This window comes from Monodelphis domestica, chromosome 4 (genome assembly GCF_027887165.1).
Source record: "Monodelphis domestica isolate mMonDom1 chromosome 4, mMonDom1.pri, whole genome shotgun sequence".
Lineage (NCBI taxonomy): Eukaryota > Metazoa > Chordata > Mammalia > Didelphimorphia > Didelphidae > Monodelphis > Monodelphis domestica.
Window position 1 is genome coordinate 218,629,262 of NC_077230.1, and position 18,584 is coordinate 218,647,845.

General features: G+C 37.7%; 1 protein-coding gene across 18 annotated transcripts in view; it reads right to left on the minus strand.

Moving 5' to 3' along the window:
• Positions 1 to 18,584, minus strand: part of ANKRD44 (ankyrin repeat domain 44) — a 384,212-nt gene that overhangs the window by 37,350 nt on the left and 328,278 nt on the right. For all 18 annotated transcript variants that reach the window (XM_007494559.3, XM_056794152.1, XM_056794155.1 and 15 more), the window contains one exon: positions 8,762 to 8,833. In XM_007494559.3, the coding sequence (XP_007494621.1) occupies positions 8,762 to 8,833 (72 nt within the window). The remainder of the gene's footprint in view (positions 1 to 8,761; positions 8,834 to 18,584) is intronic.

Genomic DNA, 18,584 nt, shown 5'->3' on the forward strand with positions numbered 1-18,584 from the left:
TTAGCAAATATTGTTGTTGTTCAATCATGTCTAATTCTTTTTTTTTTTTAAACCCTTACCTTCTGCATTAGAATCAATACTGTGTATTGGCTCCAAGGCAGAAGAGTGGTAAGGGTTAGACAATGGGGGTCAAGTGACTTGCCCAGGGTCACACAGCTGGGAAGTGTCTGAGGCCAGATTTGAACCTAGGACCTCCCATCTCTAGGCCTGGCTCTCAATCCACTGAGCTATCAAGCTGCCCCCAATCATGCCTAATTCTTTTTTGATCCCTTGTGGGGTTTTCTTGGCAAAGATGCTGGAGTCGTTTGCCATTTCCTTCTCCAGCTCATTTTACAGATGAGAAAACTGAGGCAGAGTTAAGTAACTGATCCAGGCCACATGGTTAGTAAGTGTCCCAGGCCAGATTTGAATTCAGGAAGATGAGTTTTCCTTAATCCAGGGCCAATACTCTATCCCCTGGAGCACTTAGCTGCCAAAATTGCAAATATTACTCAATTGAAATCCCTTTTTTAGCTACTTACCTGTAAGTAGGCACACCTGTAAGACTTTGAGAAAGCAAGCTACTTCTTGGATCTGTTTCCTCAGTTATAAAATGAGGAGGTTGGTTTAAATGGCTTCTAAGTTTCCTTCTACCTCTATGTCTGTGATTCTTTGAATATAATTCACACTTTATGAAAAATTAACATTTATTAGAGCTTACAAATAGTCTTTTCCACAAAATTCTGAAAGGGAGTCGTTGTAAGTATTATGATTCCCTTCTTAAAGATTAGGAAACTGATGCTAAATTACTAGCCCAAGATCATTACTAAAGAGTTGATCAATACTGAAGCCACACTGTCTTATAAACCAGGACCTCAAGGTCACTTGCATATGATTCTCCTCATTGGTGGAGACTGATTACTTGACTATCTTAGTCTGCTTTAGTTTGGGAGAAGAGAGAGCTTTGTCTTCTGGCTTCCTGCTTAAAGAGAGAAAATAAAGACATGGATTTCAGATTCTCTTCAGGGAGAGGTCCCTGATGGAAGAGAAAGACTCTTGGAAGAAGCTATATAATCCAGGTGCCAATAGTTCCCTTACATGCTATTTTCTTCCTTAGAGATTTTCCCATCAGGGATCTCTCTCTGAAAAGAATATGGAACCATGTGTGTATTCTTTCTCAAAGCTAAAAGTCAGAAAATAAGGATCTGAACCTTGCTAAGGCACAGAGTATGGAGTAATCAGTTTCCCCCAATGAGAAAAGTTTAATGCAAATATTCTTGCAACCTAGTAGATACCATTGAGAGGGGGCCCATGAGTAGAAAGAGAAAAGAGAAACAGAGATTAAGAAAATAGGGAGAAAGAAAAGAGGAGGAAGGAGAGAACTTTTTCAGAGTAATAATGGCTTTTTATACAGACAACACCTTAAGGTTTGCAGTGTACTTTCCTTCTTTTATCTCATTTGTTCCTCACTACAGTTACATAAATTGGGTGTTATGTGTTATTATTATGGCCAATTTACCAATGAGGAAACTAAGACTGAATGACTGAGTGGCCTGCCATAGGCGACACATCTAGTAAGTGTCTAAGGCAGGACTTAATTCCACATCTTCCTGACTCCAGACCCATTGTTCTATCTACTACACCAACCTATCTCCATGATGTGGGTTGGAAGTTTTCTCTAGATGTTCCCACTAGACAAAGTTGAAACCCAATCATGGGACTATAGCAAGTGGGTGTCCAGTAGAGATCTATGCTTTTTGCATTGCCCCCAACTGCCCTTAACATCTTTGGGATAGGATTTTATTTGCTAAAAGAGCAAAAAAGCCCAGACTGATAAATTAAATGATAGTATCAAAAAGAATCCATTTCTATGAGGAGGCTGTACTAATATTATTTACATTAAGCATTACTCTATTAAAAAAAAATGTTCTTCCTCCTATTATAGGACAAGAATAAGCTCTGTCAGCCAGACAAGACTTAGCCCTCCCAAAGAAGCACAATTTAACAAATTGACAGCTTTTGAATATTGTTAGTGACATCTATTAATTATGCATCTTTATAATAACATCACCCAAGAAGACAGCCATTTAAGTTGAATATTTAACAGTTGGATAGTGATTTGAAATGCCTTCATCACAATCACTTGCAGCAGATAAAGATATTAGGACCATTCCCCCTCCTCCCCTCAACATGAATAATGTCCCCTGAGGGAACACATTTCCAAAATAGAACTCATTTATATATATCTTACCCTCCCCTAAAATCCACTCACTTTCTAAATCTCCTCTTTCTGTTGGAGGTTTGGTTATCCTTCTAGTCACCCAGGTTTTCAACCTTGACTTTTTCCTTTCCCTTTATTGTCCTCCACTTCCCCCCTTCCCCAGTCAGACCCATTTAGATGCCAAGTCTGATTCATTCTGTGGCCTTAACATTTCTTATCTTCTTTTTGCATCTCCTTCTCTTGTCTTATGGGGCCATAAGGCCCAGATCAATTCTCTCTCTGATGACTGCAATAACCTCCAGATTTTTCTCCCAGACTCAAGCCCTTCTCTTCTCTGATTCATCCTTAGCTCAGCATTGGATGGAATATTCTGATCAGAGGCTCCTAATTGCCTCTGCAATATTAATTCTTCTGCTATTTAAGCTTTTCACAATTTGGCTCTAGCTTTCCTTTCTAGGCTTATAATCTATTATATTGTCCAGAACTGGACTGTTGGATGTTCCTCCTACCTTGCAATCTACCTCCTATTTCTTTGCCTTAGTACAGGCTGTTTGCTTTGCCTAAAATGTTCTCTTTACTCTTCTCTGACTCTTATAATTCTAAATCATATGAGAGAGAGAAATAAACTGAGGCAAAAAGAAATAAGGGATGTACATAGATATAAGAAGTGGCAGGTCTGGGGTTTGCATGTTGGCCTTCTGATCCCAAATCTAGTATTTTTTTCTGCTATGTGAGGCCTTTAAAATTCACAAGCCTCAGCTCCTACCTAAGGCCTTCATTATAATGTCCTTATTTGGGAGTGCCCCTCCCTCCTCCCCTCCACCAAATAACTTTGCAAGATTCTTCAAGGCTCTTAGATTTAGATTTGTCTTGGTCTCTTTGGCACCTGGCCCAATACCTGACACAAAGAAGACACTCGATCAATGCCAATTGAATGAAAGAAAGAATAAATGACTTTGCCCCCAACCATCTCGACTTTAGGTGTAGTGATATAAATAGTCTAGAGGGATGATAAACTCCAACAAGATGACTTAGAACACTACTTCTGAACTTAAGAGAGATAAGGAAGGAATTGGAAAATTATTGCATTTTGATTAAGGCAGAAGGGCTCTTTCAGGTGGGGAACAGCAGGAGTAAGAGGGAAAAAGGACATCAAAATTGATAATCACCATATCTGAACTGAGAATTGATAACAAGGACTTGTTACAATTCCTTACAAAGAGAAGATTATTTGGCATTGCTATAAGCCAAACTATATTTCTGAAAGATATCACCATCTGTTGGGAGTGCCTTTGAAAGTACAAGAGGAAGAAGACCCAGCCACAACTGCTTGGAAGGAAAGATCTGCAGATTTAGGACTCTAAATGAGACTTTATATAGATCTTTTGAAAAGAGATTTCTTTATCTTTCTAAAAAATTTCTTCTATAGTATTGTGAATCACAGGTGTACAAATGGGGGTTCAGCCAGCTAGTAAATAGGGACTAGAATCAAGAAGAATTAGTTAAAATTGGAAGCTATCATATATGCCTCTTTCTCTTCCTGGAGGCCACATCTCAGGTGAGTTCCTACTCACAATAGTTTGGCCCTTAAACCCTCCTCTCTCCATACTTGAACCTAGTCTCCATTCATGGTGCTGATGTCTGGACTTAATAAGTTGACTAGGGCATATTTTATACTGGACATGATTTATGCTCCCCCAGATCCCCCCCCCCCCCCCCACATATACATAATTACAATTCTACTTTTCTTTTAGTGGTCTTTCCCTTTTAAAGACATGTAAAAGTTCTAAAATAAATTCCTAAAGGGCCAAGTTCATGACTTCGAATATGCAGTTTTAAGCCATCATGGCATAGGGGAAAGAACACTGGAATTGCAGTCAGGGGATCTGGGCTCTGACACTTACTACCTATGTAACCTTAGGCAAATCACTTAATCTCCCTTGACCTTAGTTTCCTCATCTATAAAATAAGGGGATTGGGCTTCTAGGGTTCCTTCTAACTCCAAATCTATGATCCATGGTGATGCTACTTTCAACAAAATAAACTGAAGTTGATTGAAGATATAAGAAAGATTTTCCTTGTGAGTGCCCTTGCTGAAAGAGTACAAAATAACTATAGACATTTTGAAGTGAATTTCTGGTAAAGTTATAGGAATCCAAATGAACTATAAGAACAGAAGTGTGAGACAAGGTTTTAATCAGTTTAGACTAACTTAGCCCAACAATGAAACCCAAATTTCACCTAGCTTATGTCTGAGCTTGGCACTGTCACTAATCTGAAATAATAGACATGTATTTAAATATCTTAACATGTTTCAAGATACATAATGGTTCCCAGCATGCAAAGCATTTTTGAGTCTGTCTGTGTGTTTAATATCCTATACACCGAAGATAATAAACATTTAGGTAAAAAAGTTTCAGTTAACTTGACTGAGGTTAACTCCTGGATGATGCAAGCAATTAACCCAGAAAAGAAACAACATATTTTATGTATTACAGCTTGTCCTTTAAGCTGTCCAATTTAAAGTCAATTAAAGCATAAAAAATAGAGGCAGAATCCGGGATGTGAGGTACAAAATAAGTTACCATAATACATTAAAGTTCGATTGGTTTTCTTTGCTTTCAGGGGTGTAATAAGGCTCATAGAAATTTTGTGACTTGCCCAAGGCCACACAGCTAATTAAAGATAGAGTCTGGAGAAATCCTCAAGTCTCCCGACTTCTAGCCCCCTGATTTTTTCAGTATATCTCCCTTTAAGTTCATTAAGCATAAACTACTAAAGGGTTAAAAAAAATACTGTTTTTGAAGATTCTGGAATTCACTTAACTTTAAGACAAAGCATATTAACTCTGACCTAAAGTTAAAAGAAAGCACAAGCTAACAGAACTACAATTTTTCAGTGAAGGCAAATACTGGACATCAAATGGCATCAATACATGCTCATTTGGAGGTGTAAGGGAGTGGTCACATGTGAAAAGACACTGCTCTGTCCTGGGGAGGCTGAGACCTCTGGAGCATGAGCAAGGGATAGGAAAGCCACAGAGCCATATTGGAATGGAGAAAGCACTCTCCTACTTTTCCATTGTGGCAGCTTCCTATTTTAACTAGTTATTCTAGCTAACTGGGTGCTAATGTTTCTATGTTGCCAAGGGACTTCAAGTGATTTTCATACGGTGTGATATAAAGTCCCACTCATCTCACACTATTTATATATTGGCATTTTAGATAGCAAAACTTCTGAATTGAGCCCTCCAATGACCATTAATGATTGATTTAGGAGATGATAACTGTATATGACTCCCAAAGTTGTCCCTACTAAAACAAAAGAGATGGTTGCCCTAGGAACTCTATAGTAAGGAGGTTGGCTAATAGTTGGTGCCAAAAAAGAACTTAGGTATTTATATGTATAATTGACCTCCCAAATTCCTTTTTTCCTCCCTCTGAAGCATTTTGTTTATTCATTTGTCCATTTATTCACGTCATTTATTCATATATATTATTATGATATAAGCTTGGGGAAGGAAAACTGTGTCCTATTTAAATTCTGCACCAACCCCAATAGTTGCATAATGTTTTGCACCCAGAATATATATAATAAATAATTGTCAAATAAATGATTATCTAAAAATCATGCCCCTAATTCTCCATCTCTACTTTTCATAAAAAGTCATTTATGAAGTATTTTATTTGCATGCAATTTAGATTATATATCAAGATCTTTTAATATATGCTATAAAACTTTGTGAGTTTAGGGTATGTGTCCTAGTCATTTCTGGACATTTCCCCCACCATCCACTCCAATCTTCTTAAACAGTGTACAATGAATGTCTGATAAATGGATAGATATTTCCTAGGGACTGTGCATATTCATATAAACACATAAACCCTGCCCCTTTTTCACTTTCCCACCCTGGGTTTACTTAGTTCAGGGACATCAAACCATCCCACCTTCTGGGCCCAGTTAACTCAGAAGTACTTCCTGAGTGACTACTGTACCTGGAGGACTAGATACTTTCCCTATTTCTGCATTCCATATCAAAGACCTTTGGGCTATGCCAGTGAGTATTTTAATTTCCTTTTATCAAATGGGGTTAAGATAAGAGAGAATCTAAACAGAGAGCCAAAGACCATTTCATTGACAGATGGCTTATAACATCCATGTAGCCCTTAACGAAACTGGCTTTCCTCCTTGATTTTGCTTCCTTCTCTTCTTGATTTCCTTCAATGTAAGCAAGAGTGGGAAAATGGTATGACATGGAATTAGAACAGTTTGGGGTAGGGGATGGATAGAACAAGAAGGGAAGCAAGAGAAATCTAGACTAGAAGTAAGTTGGGTCTATGAAGAAAGAGAATAAGATTTGTATTGGATGTGTTAAGCTTGAGCTATCTTTGAGACATCCAATTTGAAATGTCCAATTGGTCATTAATAATGTGGGATTAAATCTTAGGAGGGAGAACGTCTGGCATCAATATGGCGAGAACTTGGGCCAAAAGGGCCAAAAGGCTGCCTATGGAGAAGCAAATGTGCCCAGGTCAGAAAAGGAGCTTGCCAAAATTTCTGTGCTGATCAACCTGGGAGTGGCTACTACCCTTGCACTTGGAGCCTTGGAGAGCCAGGGAGGCTCAGTCTCAAAACAAAATAAACAAAAAACCAATGCAAAAGGCATTACGTTAAACCTATTAATGAACAAAAGCTTGGGAAGGGTTATGTGTTATTTGGTAAGAAAGCATCCATTTCCTTTCCTGTGGTCAGCTGGGAATAAGAAAATAAGGACATAGACTGAAGGTTTTAACAGTTAGGAACCCAGAGGGACAAATACAATTAAACTGGGCTGGTTAGTGGAAAAACAATGAACAAGAGATAATAATTCCCTGTTAAGAACTGGTATAAGGTATAGGATTTGCAGCTCACTTTTGAGACTCTCCTTTCAAGTGGTAGGATAAGCAAAGCTACTCCAAACATACTGTCTCATATTATTCTCACAAGTTTGTACTGGAGTGTGGTGGCTGATACCTCCCAGACAGTACGTATCTGGGCACAAATGTTTGAGTGTTTAAGCACCAAAAATTAATTTTACTAGTATTTGTACATGTTAAACTTTCAGAGATAATAGGGAAATGTTATCATTGGTAAAGGAACTCCTGAGTGAGGAAACTCTTAAAAATGCAAGATAAAGGGCAAGATTAAATAGCACAGTAGAAAGAACTCCAGGCTTAGAGTCAGGAGTGTAATAGATACCACTCTTAGGAGAATTATGGTAGTAAGGAAGTGTTGGAGCCTTAACACCAGGAAATAAGCTAGGGAGAGACTGGATCTTGAGCCCCTCCCTTTACTTCCTGTTCTCTTCTCAACACTCTTGCAGTGTTCTCAGAAAGTTAAACTTAAAGATTTCCCCTAATAACTAAATCCCACGATCAAATCTTTAACTAAGAGACATTTTATTCTTTTAGGTAGAAGAAATAAGGAGTGGGGAAGCGGGGAGAGGAAAATAGGGTTCCCTAATCTTATAAATTATCACTGTTGATTGAAGATTTGAGATATAAATTTAAATTCAAGAAACAAAGTTAGTTTCCCTAAAGAAAGATGTTGACTGCAAGAGGCTAACAGGTTTCTTCTGAGCTAAACCCCAAAAGTCTCCTCAGAATTCAGTCTCCTGAATTGGCAATGCCTCCAAAGAGAGCTTGTTTTTCACCTTCCTTCTAACAGTCAGAGAAGGAAGAAGTGAGGTTCCAAAAACAGCTCAAGCTGCTTAACTGCTCCCCTCAAGATTCCATGGAACTGTGACTCCATCTCAGTTGATTGGCAGTTCCCAAAGTTCCAAGCCTCTTGCTTTTCTGCTGATTCATCTTGTCATTTCTCAAAATCCTCATTAACTGGAGAACCTGGGTTCAAATCTGTCCTCACAAAACTTCCTAGCTCCTGGGCAAGTCACTTAACACTGATTGCCTAGTTCTTGTCATTCTTCTGTCTTAAAATTAATACTAAGACAGAGGTAAAGATAAAAAAAAAAGCAAGTTGGCACCTTCTCTGCAACATATAGTCCTATGGAGTATCTACAATTAAATGAATTACCCAGAGTTATACAGTCACAGGTAGAATTTGAAACTGGATCCAAATACAAGTGAAACCCAGTGGAATTTCTTGTCAACTATGGGAGAGGGGAGTAAAGAGAGGAGGGAGACAACATGATTCATGTAACCTTGGAAAACTTATGTGTAGGTTTGTTCCTGAGAAAAACAGAAAGAAAATTAAAGCTTCATCCACTATGTCACAATGTCTGTCTACCCTTAAGTATTCACTTAATTTTCTCAGGTTTTGTATGTACATATACATATGTGTGTGAGCAAGCATACATATATGTGGGATTTATTTTAATATTGAAATATTGAACATTATTTCATTATTAGACAAGCAATTTAGTTTTTCAGATGAATTAGATGAGATGTCATCTTGAAAGTTTTGTTCCCTCTACTAAAACATACTTTCAGATTTCATTAATTTTAAAGGCCCCCCAAATGTCCAGTTGTTTGTGATAGGCCAAGCTGTTGATGTTATACTCACAGCTAAGTGCAGTGGGCTCTTCGTGGCACTGGAATCTGATTCCTCGAAACTGTTGTTGGTTCTCTCCAAAAGCTGCAGGGACAGAAAGAGAAGCAGCTCATGAACTTCCTATTCACATTGAATTCTACTTTCTGGATCCTAATATTGGTATAGAGTAAAAAAAGAGCTTGAGCTTCAAAAAACAGAATAATATTTTGTCTTGTTTGTGGCCGTGGAAGAAATTCCATCAAATTAATTCTAAAACAAAACCTTTAAAGACATTAGAATGCATGGTGAATATAAGCTCCTTGAGGGTAAGGGTGGTTTCATTGTTTCCCTTTATATTTCAGCATCTAGCATATGAACACAGTAGGTACTTTTTTGAATACAGTATGCACTTTTTTTTAAACCTTGACTTCTGTCTTAGAATCAATACTAAGTATTGATTAAGTATTGATTCTGAGGCAGAAGAGTTATAAGAACTAGGCAATTGGGGTTAAGTGACTTGCTCAGGGACAGACATCTAGGAAATATCTCAAGCTAGATTTAAACCTAGGACCTCTCATTTTCAGACCTGGTTCTCTGGTCACTGAGTCACCTAGCTACTCCCCACACAGCAGGTACTCATTGAATTATATTGAGTTTAAACTTATTTACCTAATTAAGACTCAGTATTTCCTATTTTAAAAAATCCTTAGTCTTTATTTTATTTACTTTTTAAAACCCTTACCTTCTGCATTAGAATCAATACTGGGTATTGGTTCTGAGGTAGAAGAGCGGTAAGGGTTAGGCAATGGAGGTCAAGTGACTTGCCCAGGGTCACACAACTAGGAAGTGTCTGAGGCCAAATTTGAATCTAGGACCTCCCATTTCTAGGCCTGGCTCTCAATCCACTGAACTACCCAGCTGCCTCAAAAATCTTTAGTCTTTAAACAAATAATCAGACATGCACTTAGCTTTCTATTATGGTGTGTAGCAACCTACAAACTAAAAAACAATGCTCAAATTAATGCTAGTCTCTTTATAATGAATTTTGAACAAAGCACAATAATGAGAGAATAGTGATTGTTATGTGTACCTTGGGGAAACCATTTAAACTGTTACATAAAATTATTAATTAAACATGAGAAAAATATAGCAGAAGTTATCACAGTGGCATCAATGGGACATTGATCAGTCTAGGAGCATTGTGGCATTCTGTCTTTTTTGGCTGAATGTATTCAAAAAGAATCTGGAACTTCGGAAAACTAAGACTTCTTAGTATAATGAGAATGCACTTAATTTTAGCTTGGGCACAGAGACCTTTGGAAAAACTCTCACACACATTTGAAACAAGCCTGGCCTGTGACAGAATTCAGGGACAGCTGTTCTTCTGCCTTTTTTTTTTTTTGTAGCATTATCACCTGCAAGACTTCCGGGAATTGACCTTCTTGTACCAACCCAAATCCTGTCCTAGCTTGAACTTTTTAATCAAAGGAAAACAGAATGACTTTATCTACTATCATAAACAAGATGAACAAGGACAAAAAGACAATATACTGTTTATAGCAAAATTCCAGGCATGTTTCCAGAAGATTTATTTTTTAATAGACCCCTTTCACCCTACAAATAAATACTTTGATCATTCTAAGCCAGAGTCAAAGTTCCTTAGAAGCACTTGGTTTTGTTTTATTCTATTTCACTGGGTTAGGGGTTTTGGTAGGGGGGAGGGGTGTGATGGAACTGGAGGGAGAACCTTACAATAAAACACAGTCCTATGTATAATGGTCTTTAGTGTCCAGAAAGAACACAGTCTCTGTAAGTGTTTGCTTTGGAAGTTCTCTGATCCCCCTACAGTTATCAAATGAAGTTGGCAAGGAGTTCTTACACCCTGGGGGTAGGGCAGGATGAAAAGAATAATAGATCCTTCTCAGCTGAGTCAAAGGTACCCCAGCTTCCCTGTCTCTTCTCCTAAGCTAGGGCTCACCGCATTTCACCCACATGGGGGTCTCAAAACTTTGGCTGCAAGAGAAACACACACACACACACACACACACACACACACACACACACACACACACACACACACACACACACACACACCACACACATCCCTCTTCACACAGTTTCTTCCAAATGAAAAACTTTCCAGATGAAGATTTAAAGAACTAGATTCCATCTCTCCTAGGAAAAAACCCAGTTGCTGATTCAAATTATTTTGTAAGAGGTGGCTAGAGAGTTCAGTGGATAGAGTGTTTGATTTGGAATCAGGATGGCCCAAGTTCAAATCTGGCCTCAGACACTAATTGCTTAACCTCTGTTTGCCTCAGTTTCTTCATCTGTAAAAATGAAGTTAATAATAACACTTGCCTCAAGAGTTATTGTGAAGAGAAAATAAGATAATTATAAAGTGTTTTGCAAAGCTTACATAAATGTTATATGTAACAGACTATATATGTATATGTGTACATTGACATATAAGTTTATAACACAAAAAATATTCCTCCTTTTCCACTACTTCCTCTCCCTTTCAGTTAACATGTCTCCATTACTTCTTTTAGTTTAAAAAACCACAAATCATAAAGATAATTGGAGGGTGGATATCTCCTGTGTTATTTGCCCAGGCATCAAAAATTGCCAGTTAAAGTTCTTAATAAACATTGTCTTATCAAACTCATTTTATTTCATTTTGGAAGGTCATATGGAAAAGATTCACTGGCAACTACGATACCAATGTGTAACTAGTAATTATGCAACTGATCAGCTAAAATATTTCCTACTTTACCCTGATTTTTCACTGTAACCAGCAAAAGTGGAACTGTAGATGCAAGTAAATTAGAAACATTTCCCAGTATTTGAGTCTTTCTTTTTCACCATCTTCAGCAACCTTTCCTAATCTTCAAGATGCTCATTCAAGGATAATGAATTGCCTAAAGTTACAAAGCAATGAATTAACTGAATAATATTACAATATTAACTTAAATACAGATTTAACAGCTCTCCTTTACTTAATCAATTTCTGCTGTTTGTGAGAATCTCTATGAAAAATAAGGAGAGAAAGGTGATTTTCCAGTGACTGATTTAAAGATGGGATCTCTAATTATAATTTCTTTTTTCCTTAAGGTTTCAAATTTGACACTTAAATATCTTTATAAAATTCAGGGGAACAGAACCAGCATTTGGGTTGCTGCTGCCTCTATTCATTTCCCCTTCTGTATCATCATCCCCCAAAACCTGAGGCAGTTTGTATTTTTTTTAAGTGGGGTTTTATAGTGGATAGTGTGAATCTTAAAATTTCTCAGACTTGTGAATGTTAAAAATTCTCAGACTCTACCTTAGAACATTTGGTTAAGACCATTCCCCATTTTAAACAATGAAGGTACTTGATCAGGAATGTGAGAACTCTAACCTTACTCCACCCATACTTAAGCATACTTTAGGGGAAGAAAAAGTTGTAAAACTCCTTACTGAACAATGAAAAGTACTTAACCCATACTTATAGGAGAAAATTCTCTTTAAAAGGAGGTCAGAAAGGCCTCTGAAGAGGAGTTTAGCTTGCCAAAGCTGAATTGAAGGGCTCAGTGACTGAACTTAGTTGAGCTGAGGAGCTGAACTGGTGGGTCTCTCTGAACACTAGAATCTTGCTTGGGACAAATCTTGTGGTGAGTGGACTAAAGACTGACTGATCTCTCTCTTAAGGCTTAAGCCTAGGCTGGCCTAGCCTTTTTCTCATTATTTCTTCTTACTCTCTCTCTCCCTTTCATTAATTCCTTAATTTGTATTAATTAAAATCTCTATAAAACCCAGCTGACTTGGGTATATTTAATATTTGGGAATTTTCCCATGGCGACTACTATATTTTTGATTTGAAACCATATTTTCACGATCACAGTTTAAGGCAAACACTCTTTTGACTGTTACAATAGGAAGAGTCCCTGTGGATACTAGTTCAGCCTAGGAATCTTCTGTTTGCCTCAAAGGCAAATGCTTCCTATATCTACCATTTTCCCAGAAGCCTTTTTATTCCTTTTCCTTCTATATGGTTCTTTTTTCTCTTAGACACACTTGGCAGAAGGCACTTCTGCCAAACACTGTCTGGTCATAGCATTCTGGGAAATATAGTCTTTTACTGCCATTGTCATATCCATTGGTTAAACAACTTTATCCTCTGGTTAAAAAACTTTGCTGTCCTTATAATCTATACTGGGTACATAGGTACAGGTTTTAATTACATATTACACACCATTCATGAAATTCACACAATATAGTTGCTTGAAATTTAACCCATACACACATATATGGATCAAATGTTAGAATATATATTACATAACATTATAGTACAATGTATAATATATTCTCTGATCTGAACAGTACACTCTCCCTAAAATAACATAAATCTTTGTGCTAACAGACACAGCTAAGCTACATGAGTAACCTTCTTGCAGGGAAATTCTATGCCAGTTTGAATATTGGTTAGATAGTCTAAGAAGCACACTTTTAGTTAAGCCATTATCCCAGAATTTGTGCCCATCAGAGCCTTGTTCATCTACACACCCTAATCAGGTTGATGCAACTTCCATAGATACCAAGTGGCTCAGAAAGCCCTAGGTACTTTGGTTCACCAATTAGAACATTCAAATTCCACTTTGGTTTAGGAACTCGCCACGGATTGCCCCAGAAAATGGATTCTACCTGCATCTGACATTTTCTTGGAAATTTCTCTTCCTCATCTTCTTCCATTGTTTTTTTGGAAGGGGGCACTTTCTGCCATTTATATTTAGTTCACAATATCACAGGAAATTATTTTCCTAATAGCCCAATTTCTACTACATCTATACTATTCTACCACATCTATAACAATAAATCACCTGTCTATGCTGTACAGTTTGCAAAAGTGCTTTCCTCAAAACAAATCCATGAAGTAGGTATTTCAAGTACTATACCATCCCCATCTTAGAGATGAGAGAACTGAGATAAAGAGAGAATAAATGATATAATAAGTATCATAAGGTTAATAAATACTGAGGTTAAAACTTGAATAAAACAACTCATGCATATAGTACTATATATATTATTATAGGTACAAATTTTATGTATTAATAGAACACATGCAAATCTAAATAATACATTCAAAACATCATCATACTGTTTCAATTACACAATAAAACCTATTTTTCTTAAAAAAATATCATTACCTTCTGTCTTGGAATTAATACTAAGTATTAGTCCCAAGACAAAAGAGTGGTAAGACTCAGGCAATTGGGGTTAAGTGACTTTCCAAGTAAGGAAGTGTCAAAGGCCACATTTGAACCCAGGACCTCCTGTCTCCATGGTTTGGCTCTCTATCAATTGAGCCATCCAGATGCCCCTTATTTGACTTTCTTTTTATTTGATCTACTTGTTTTTATTCTTCCTCCTTTACAAAATTCTGGTTCCTGGTTCATGACTTACATTCATTTAAGTCATAACATAGTTCACATGGCTTACATATTATATGGAGTGTGTCTACTAATTCTTTTCATTTAATCAGTTGTGTTGTTCCCATTTATCCACATATTCTTATGTTACCTCTCTATGTTCAGTTAGACTTTTTTCTAAATAGGGAAGGAGAAAGTCATCACCTTTGGGCATCATGGAGTACCATAGCTTAATGAGGAAGTTTTTGATATCTTTTGAAATAAGTAGATTCAAAGTTAAAGCAAGTAATGAAAAATCACCAGAATTGAAGAAGTAATAATGGAATCAGAAAACTCAGGCAAAGGAAGTTTTAATAGCTTGCTTTTAAAGGTAACCCACAAGACTAAGCTGCAAAAGCATTACAGGATCACAGGCATAAAGCTTAAAGGAACTACAGATGCCATTTAGTCCAGACCTTTTATTTTGCAGTGATAGAAACATCAGGAAAATTATGTAATTTGACCAAGGACTCCTACTTAGTTAGCATGGGTACAGGATTTGAACTCAAGTCCTCTAACTCAAGAGGCAGTATTTTTTCCACTATAAAACTTGAGAATATTTTTGGAAGTGAAATGAAATCACATCTGAATATGAATTAAAAAATAAATCTGGGGCCAGCTGGGTAGCTTAGTGGATTGAGAGCCAGGCCTAGAGATGGGAGGTCGTAGGTTAAAATCTGGCCTCAGACACTTCCCAGTTATGTGACCCTGGGCAAATCACTTGACCCCCCATTGCCTAGCCCTTACTGCTCTTCTGCCTTGGAACCAATACACAGTATTGATTCCGAGATGAAAGGTTAGAGTTTTTATAAAATAAATAAATAAGCCTATTGGCTATAGGTTTATCAAAGCAATCATCATCAAAATTTGTGATGGGAGAGCCATGTTACAGATGTCCAAGAAGGATGAGTGACTATTTGAAATTGTGGCAAGAAAAAAATTCAGGCCACACAGTATAGCCAAAGCTGAACCTGAGTCCATTTAAAAGCATGTAATAATAATAATAATAATAAAATAAACAATGACTCTGAAAGGGCCACATGGGTCTGTGAAGTAATCTTCATCCTAGTTCATTTTGGTTAAATTTTTACTAAAGTTCTGGGATCTGGTATCTAAGAATAAGATGAACTTGTACAAATGATGGAGAGAGAGAGAGAGAGACAGAGAGACAGAGAGACAGAGAGAGAGAGAGAATAGAGCACTGAAAAGCAGATTTTACAAAGAAAGTTAAAAAAATAAGTCAGATTATTTATTTTGGAGAAGTGACGAGCTGAGAGGAGACTTAAGAGGCTTGAAGTCTACAGAAGACTGGAAGTAGACCAGAGCCTTTGGAAAGTTGGCAGCCCTGCTTGGAATCCTCTTTCACATTCCACATCGCAGTGTTTAAGAATGAAATACCATTCAGGCATGCTCTCTCAAACCTTATGAGCCAACCCATCAGCCAGAGCCCTTCACCTTGTTAGAGGCCTGCTTGGTTCTGGCTCAAATTCACCCCTAATTCAGAGGGTGCTGGGTCCCTATGAAAGAAAGAAGAAAAAAGAGAGACAAAGGAGGGTGAGAGACAGAGAAAAAGAGAGTGAGAGAAGGGGGGAAGAGTGAGAATGAGAGAGAGAGAGAGGTAGGGAGGGAGGGAGAATGAGGGAGAAAGAGAGAAAGATGGGGGAAGTGAGGAGAAAGGGGTAAAGTTATTAAGCCTGAAGTCATAAAAATACTTTGTAGCCATGTGAGTATGGACAGGTCAGTTAACATCTTTGAGACTCAGTTTCCTCATTTGTAAAACAAAGATCATAATAACTATAATGCCTACCTTACAGGATTATTATGAGGGTCATATTAATGAGCTTATATATGTGAAGTGTTTGGCAAACCTTAGAATGCTTATATTTTTGTTATTATAAATATAACCCCAGCTCCAACTTCTTCCTTAGCCCTAAAGTTGTATAAAATATCTCCACCTGGATTTGTCACCAAAAACTTCAAGCTTAACATGTCCAAAAATGAATTTATGACCTTTTCCTCTAAATCTTAAATTGCTTTTCCTTCTCACTTCATTATTTCTGTCTATGGCACTAGAGTTCAAATGTTTTCCCAGCTTTGAATTTTCCTCTCTCCTGTCCTGCACCTTTTATATCTAATTGGTGACTATCCATGATTTTTCAGCTCCCTATTCTCATTGCCACCTTCCTGATACAAGTTCTTATTGCCATTTGGCCTATAGTAATAACATTCTAAATAGATTTTTCATATCTACCCTTCCCCTACTGTGAGAAGTAATAGGTTTTTTTTTTTTAAAAGGAGTGCTTTGCCCAGATCTATGCATAAAAAAGATTAATATGACAGTGGTGTTAAAGATGGGTTGAATCAGGAAGGCAGTGGAGCTAGAAAAACCTGTTTAGGAAATAGATATTAGAGTATAGGTTGAATTAAGAACCTGCAAAGGATGATAGTCTTTTCAAACTCACAGAAATCATTATCTTCTTTCCTTAAACCTATCCCTTAAAATCATCCACAATTCTATATTTTTGTTTAGAGTATCTACATCCTTGTAGTCATTTGGGTTCAAAAACCAGTGTCAGACTCAGCAATTCATTCTACCTCTCCTCTGACTTTCAGTTGCCAAGTCTGGTCAGTTCTACTTTCAAAATAGGTCCTTACCTACCCTTATCTTTCATTTTACATGTCTAGGACCTTAGTTTTAAGCCTCATCATCTCTCATCTGACTTACTGCAATAGCCTCCCTAAATTGTCTTCCTGTTTGTCTCTTCCTTCTTCAATGCATCTTCCTAACAGTTGCTGAAATAAACTTCTTACAGTGCTAATATGACCAGGCTATTCCCCTAATAAAGAAATTTTGATTGTTTCCAATTGCTTCTACTTCTTCTTTCTGGAATTTTTGCCACCATGGATAGCTTCTATCTTACTACAGAACTTGTTTTAGCTCCTGGCACCTCCTCACCCTGGAATCTCCCTGTGCCATGCAAAGCTGCCGTCTTACATGGTTGAACTTCTCTTAGGGCATTGATTTTAGGGCAAGGTCCAAGCCAGCCAGTCTTTATTTCTTTCTTGCTTACTGAAATAGAATATTGTAAACTGTGTGGAACTATTACTTGTTGAAATAGAATATTGTAAATGGAGAGAAACTGTTTCTTTTGCAATGACTGCTCTACTCTCTGGCTGTGACTAGAGAGAGCAGCTAGAGGGGAACACACCCAAAGGATCTCCTAGTTACAATGGGGATAGATGAGAGACACTGCTAGTACAGGGGAATGCTGCCACACAGGGATACTGGCACACGGAGATGCTGGTACACAGAGGACTGCTCTGGGGTTTACTCTGGGGTTTGCCTATTGATCCCTGCTGATGGCTGATGGATCAATCTACTTTCTAACCTCCTTCCTCCCTCACTCCCTCCCTTTTCCAACCCTCTGCTCCCTGCCCCCCTTCACCTCCCAATTCTTCTTGAAGTCTTTGGCTTCTTCCCTCCCCCCTAAGTGAACTATAAAGATCTTCTTTTCTTTTCCTTTTTCAAATAGGGGTTTATTGGGATTATAGGATGGGAAACTAAGGAAAGTGGGATGAGGGTTTCCCTAATCTATAAGGGGAATTTGAAAGGGTTATGGAAATAGTCCAGTAACAAAGGTGAGAAGAGGAACAGTTAGATAAATGGAGGACAACAGCTAAGATCTTCTTTCTTCTTTTACACCATCAAGGTCTCTCAGTTTCTCCTGGTCAGCTTAAACTCTCAGAGACAAACAATTCAAAAGCCAAGTTTCTCCTTCTCTCTCTGTGGCCAGAAAAACCCCAACTCTTGGTTAGTCAAAATCTCAGAGAGCGCAGGGGTCTCCCCTTGATCAGAAAACCCCCCAAAACAAGACAGCACAATCCAGGTCTTCAGGCAGCCTCAACTGCCAGCTTCAACTGCCAGAGAGAGAGTGACTCTCAGTCCCCTCCCCCACATCAGCTCAACTGCCACTCCTGGGAACATTCCGTTTTAGAATCTTCATCTTGATTGACAAAACATGTCCCCAGCTTAGTCTCTTGCATCTTGTCTTGTTCTTCAAAATGTTTCTCTCTTCATGCCTCTTCCACATTCTGCTTTTAATTTTCTGGACCTGGACACCATTCTGCTCTCTTTTGGACCTTGCCTTTAACACTAATACCATGATCAGCTCTCTTTTCTGTATTGTTTAACCTTTTAGAATGTAAGCTCTTTGAGGGTAGGAATTATTATTTTTTGTTTGTTATACCCAGTACTTCACACAATGCTACAAGCACCTAATAACTGCTTATTGCCTAGTTTTGTCTCTTAAGATAAAACATTAAGTTCTCAGTTTGCTGTTTGAAAACTTTCAAAACCTAGTTTCTGTTTCTCTTTGGAGACATATTTCATACTTTTCAAACTGGCTTTT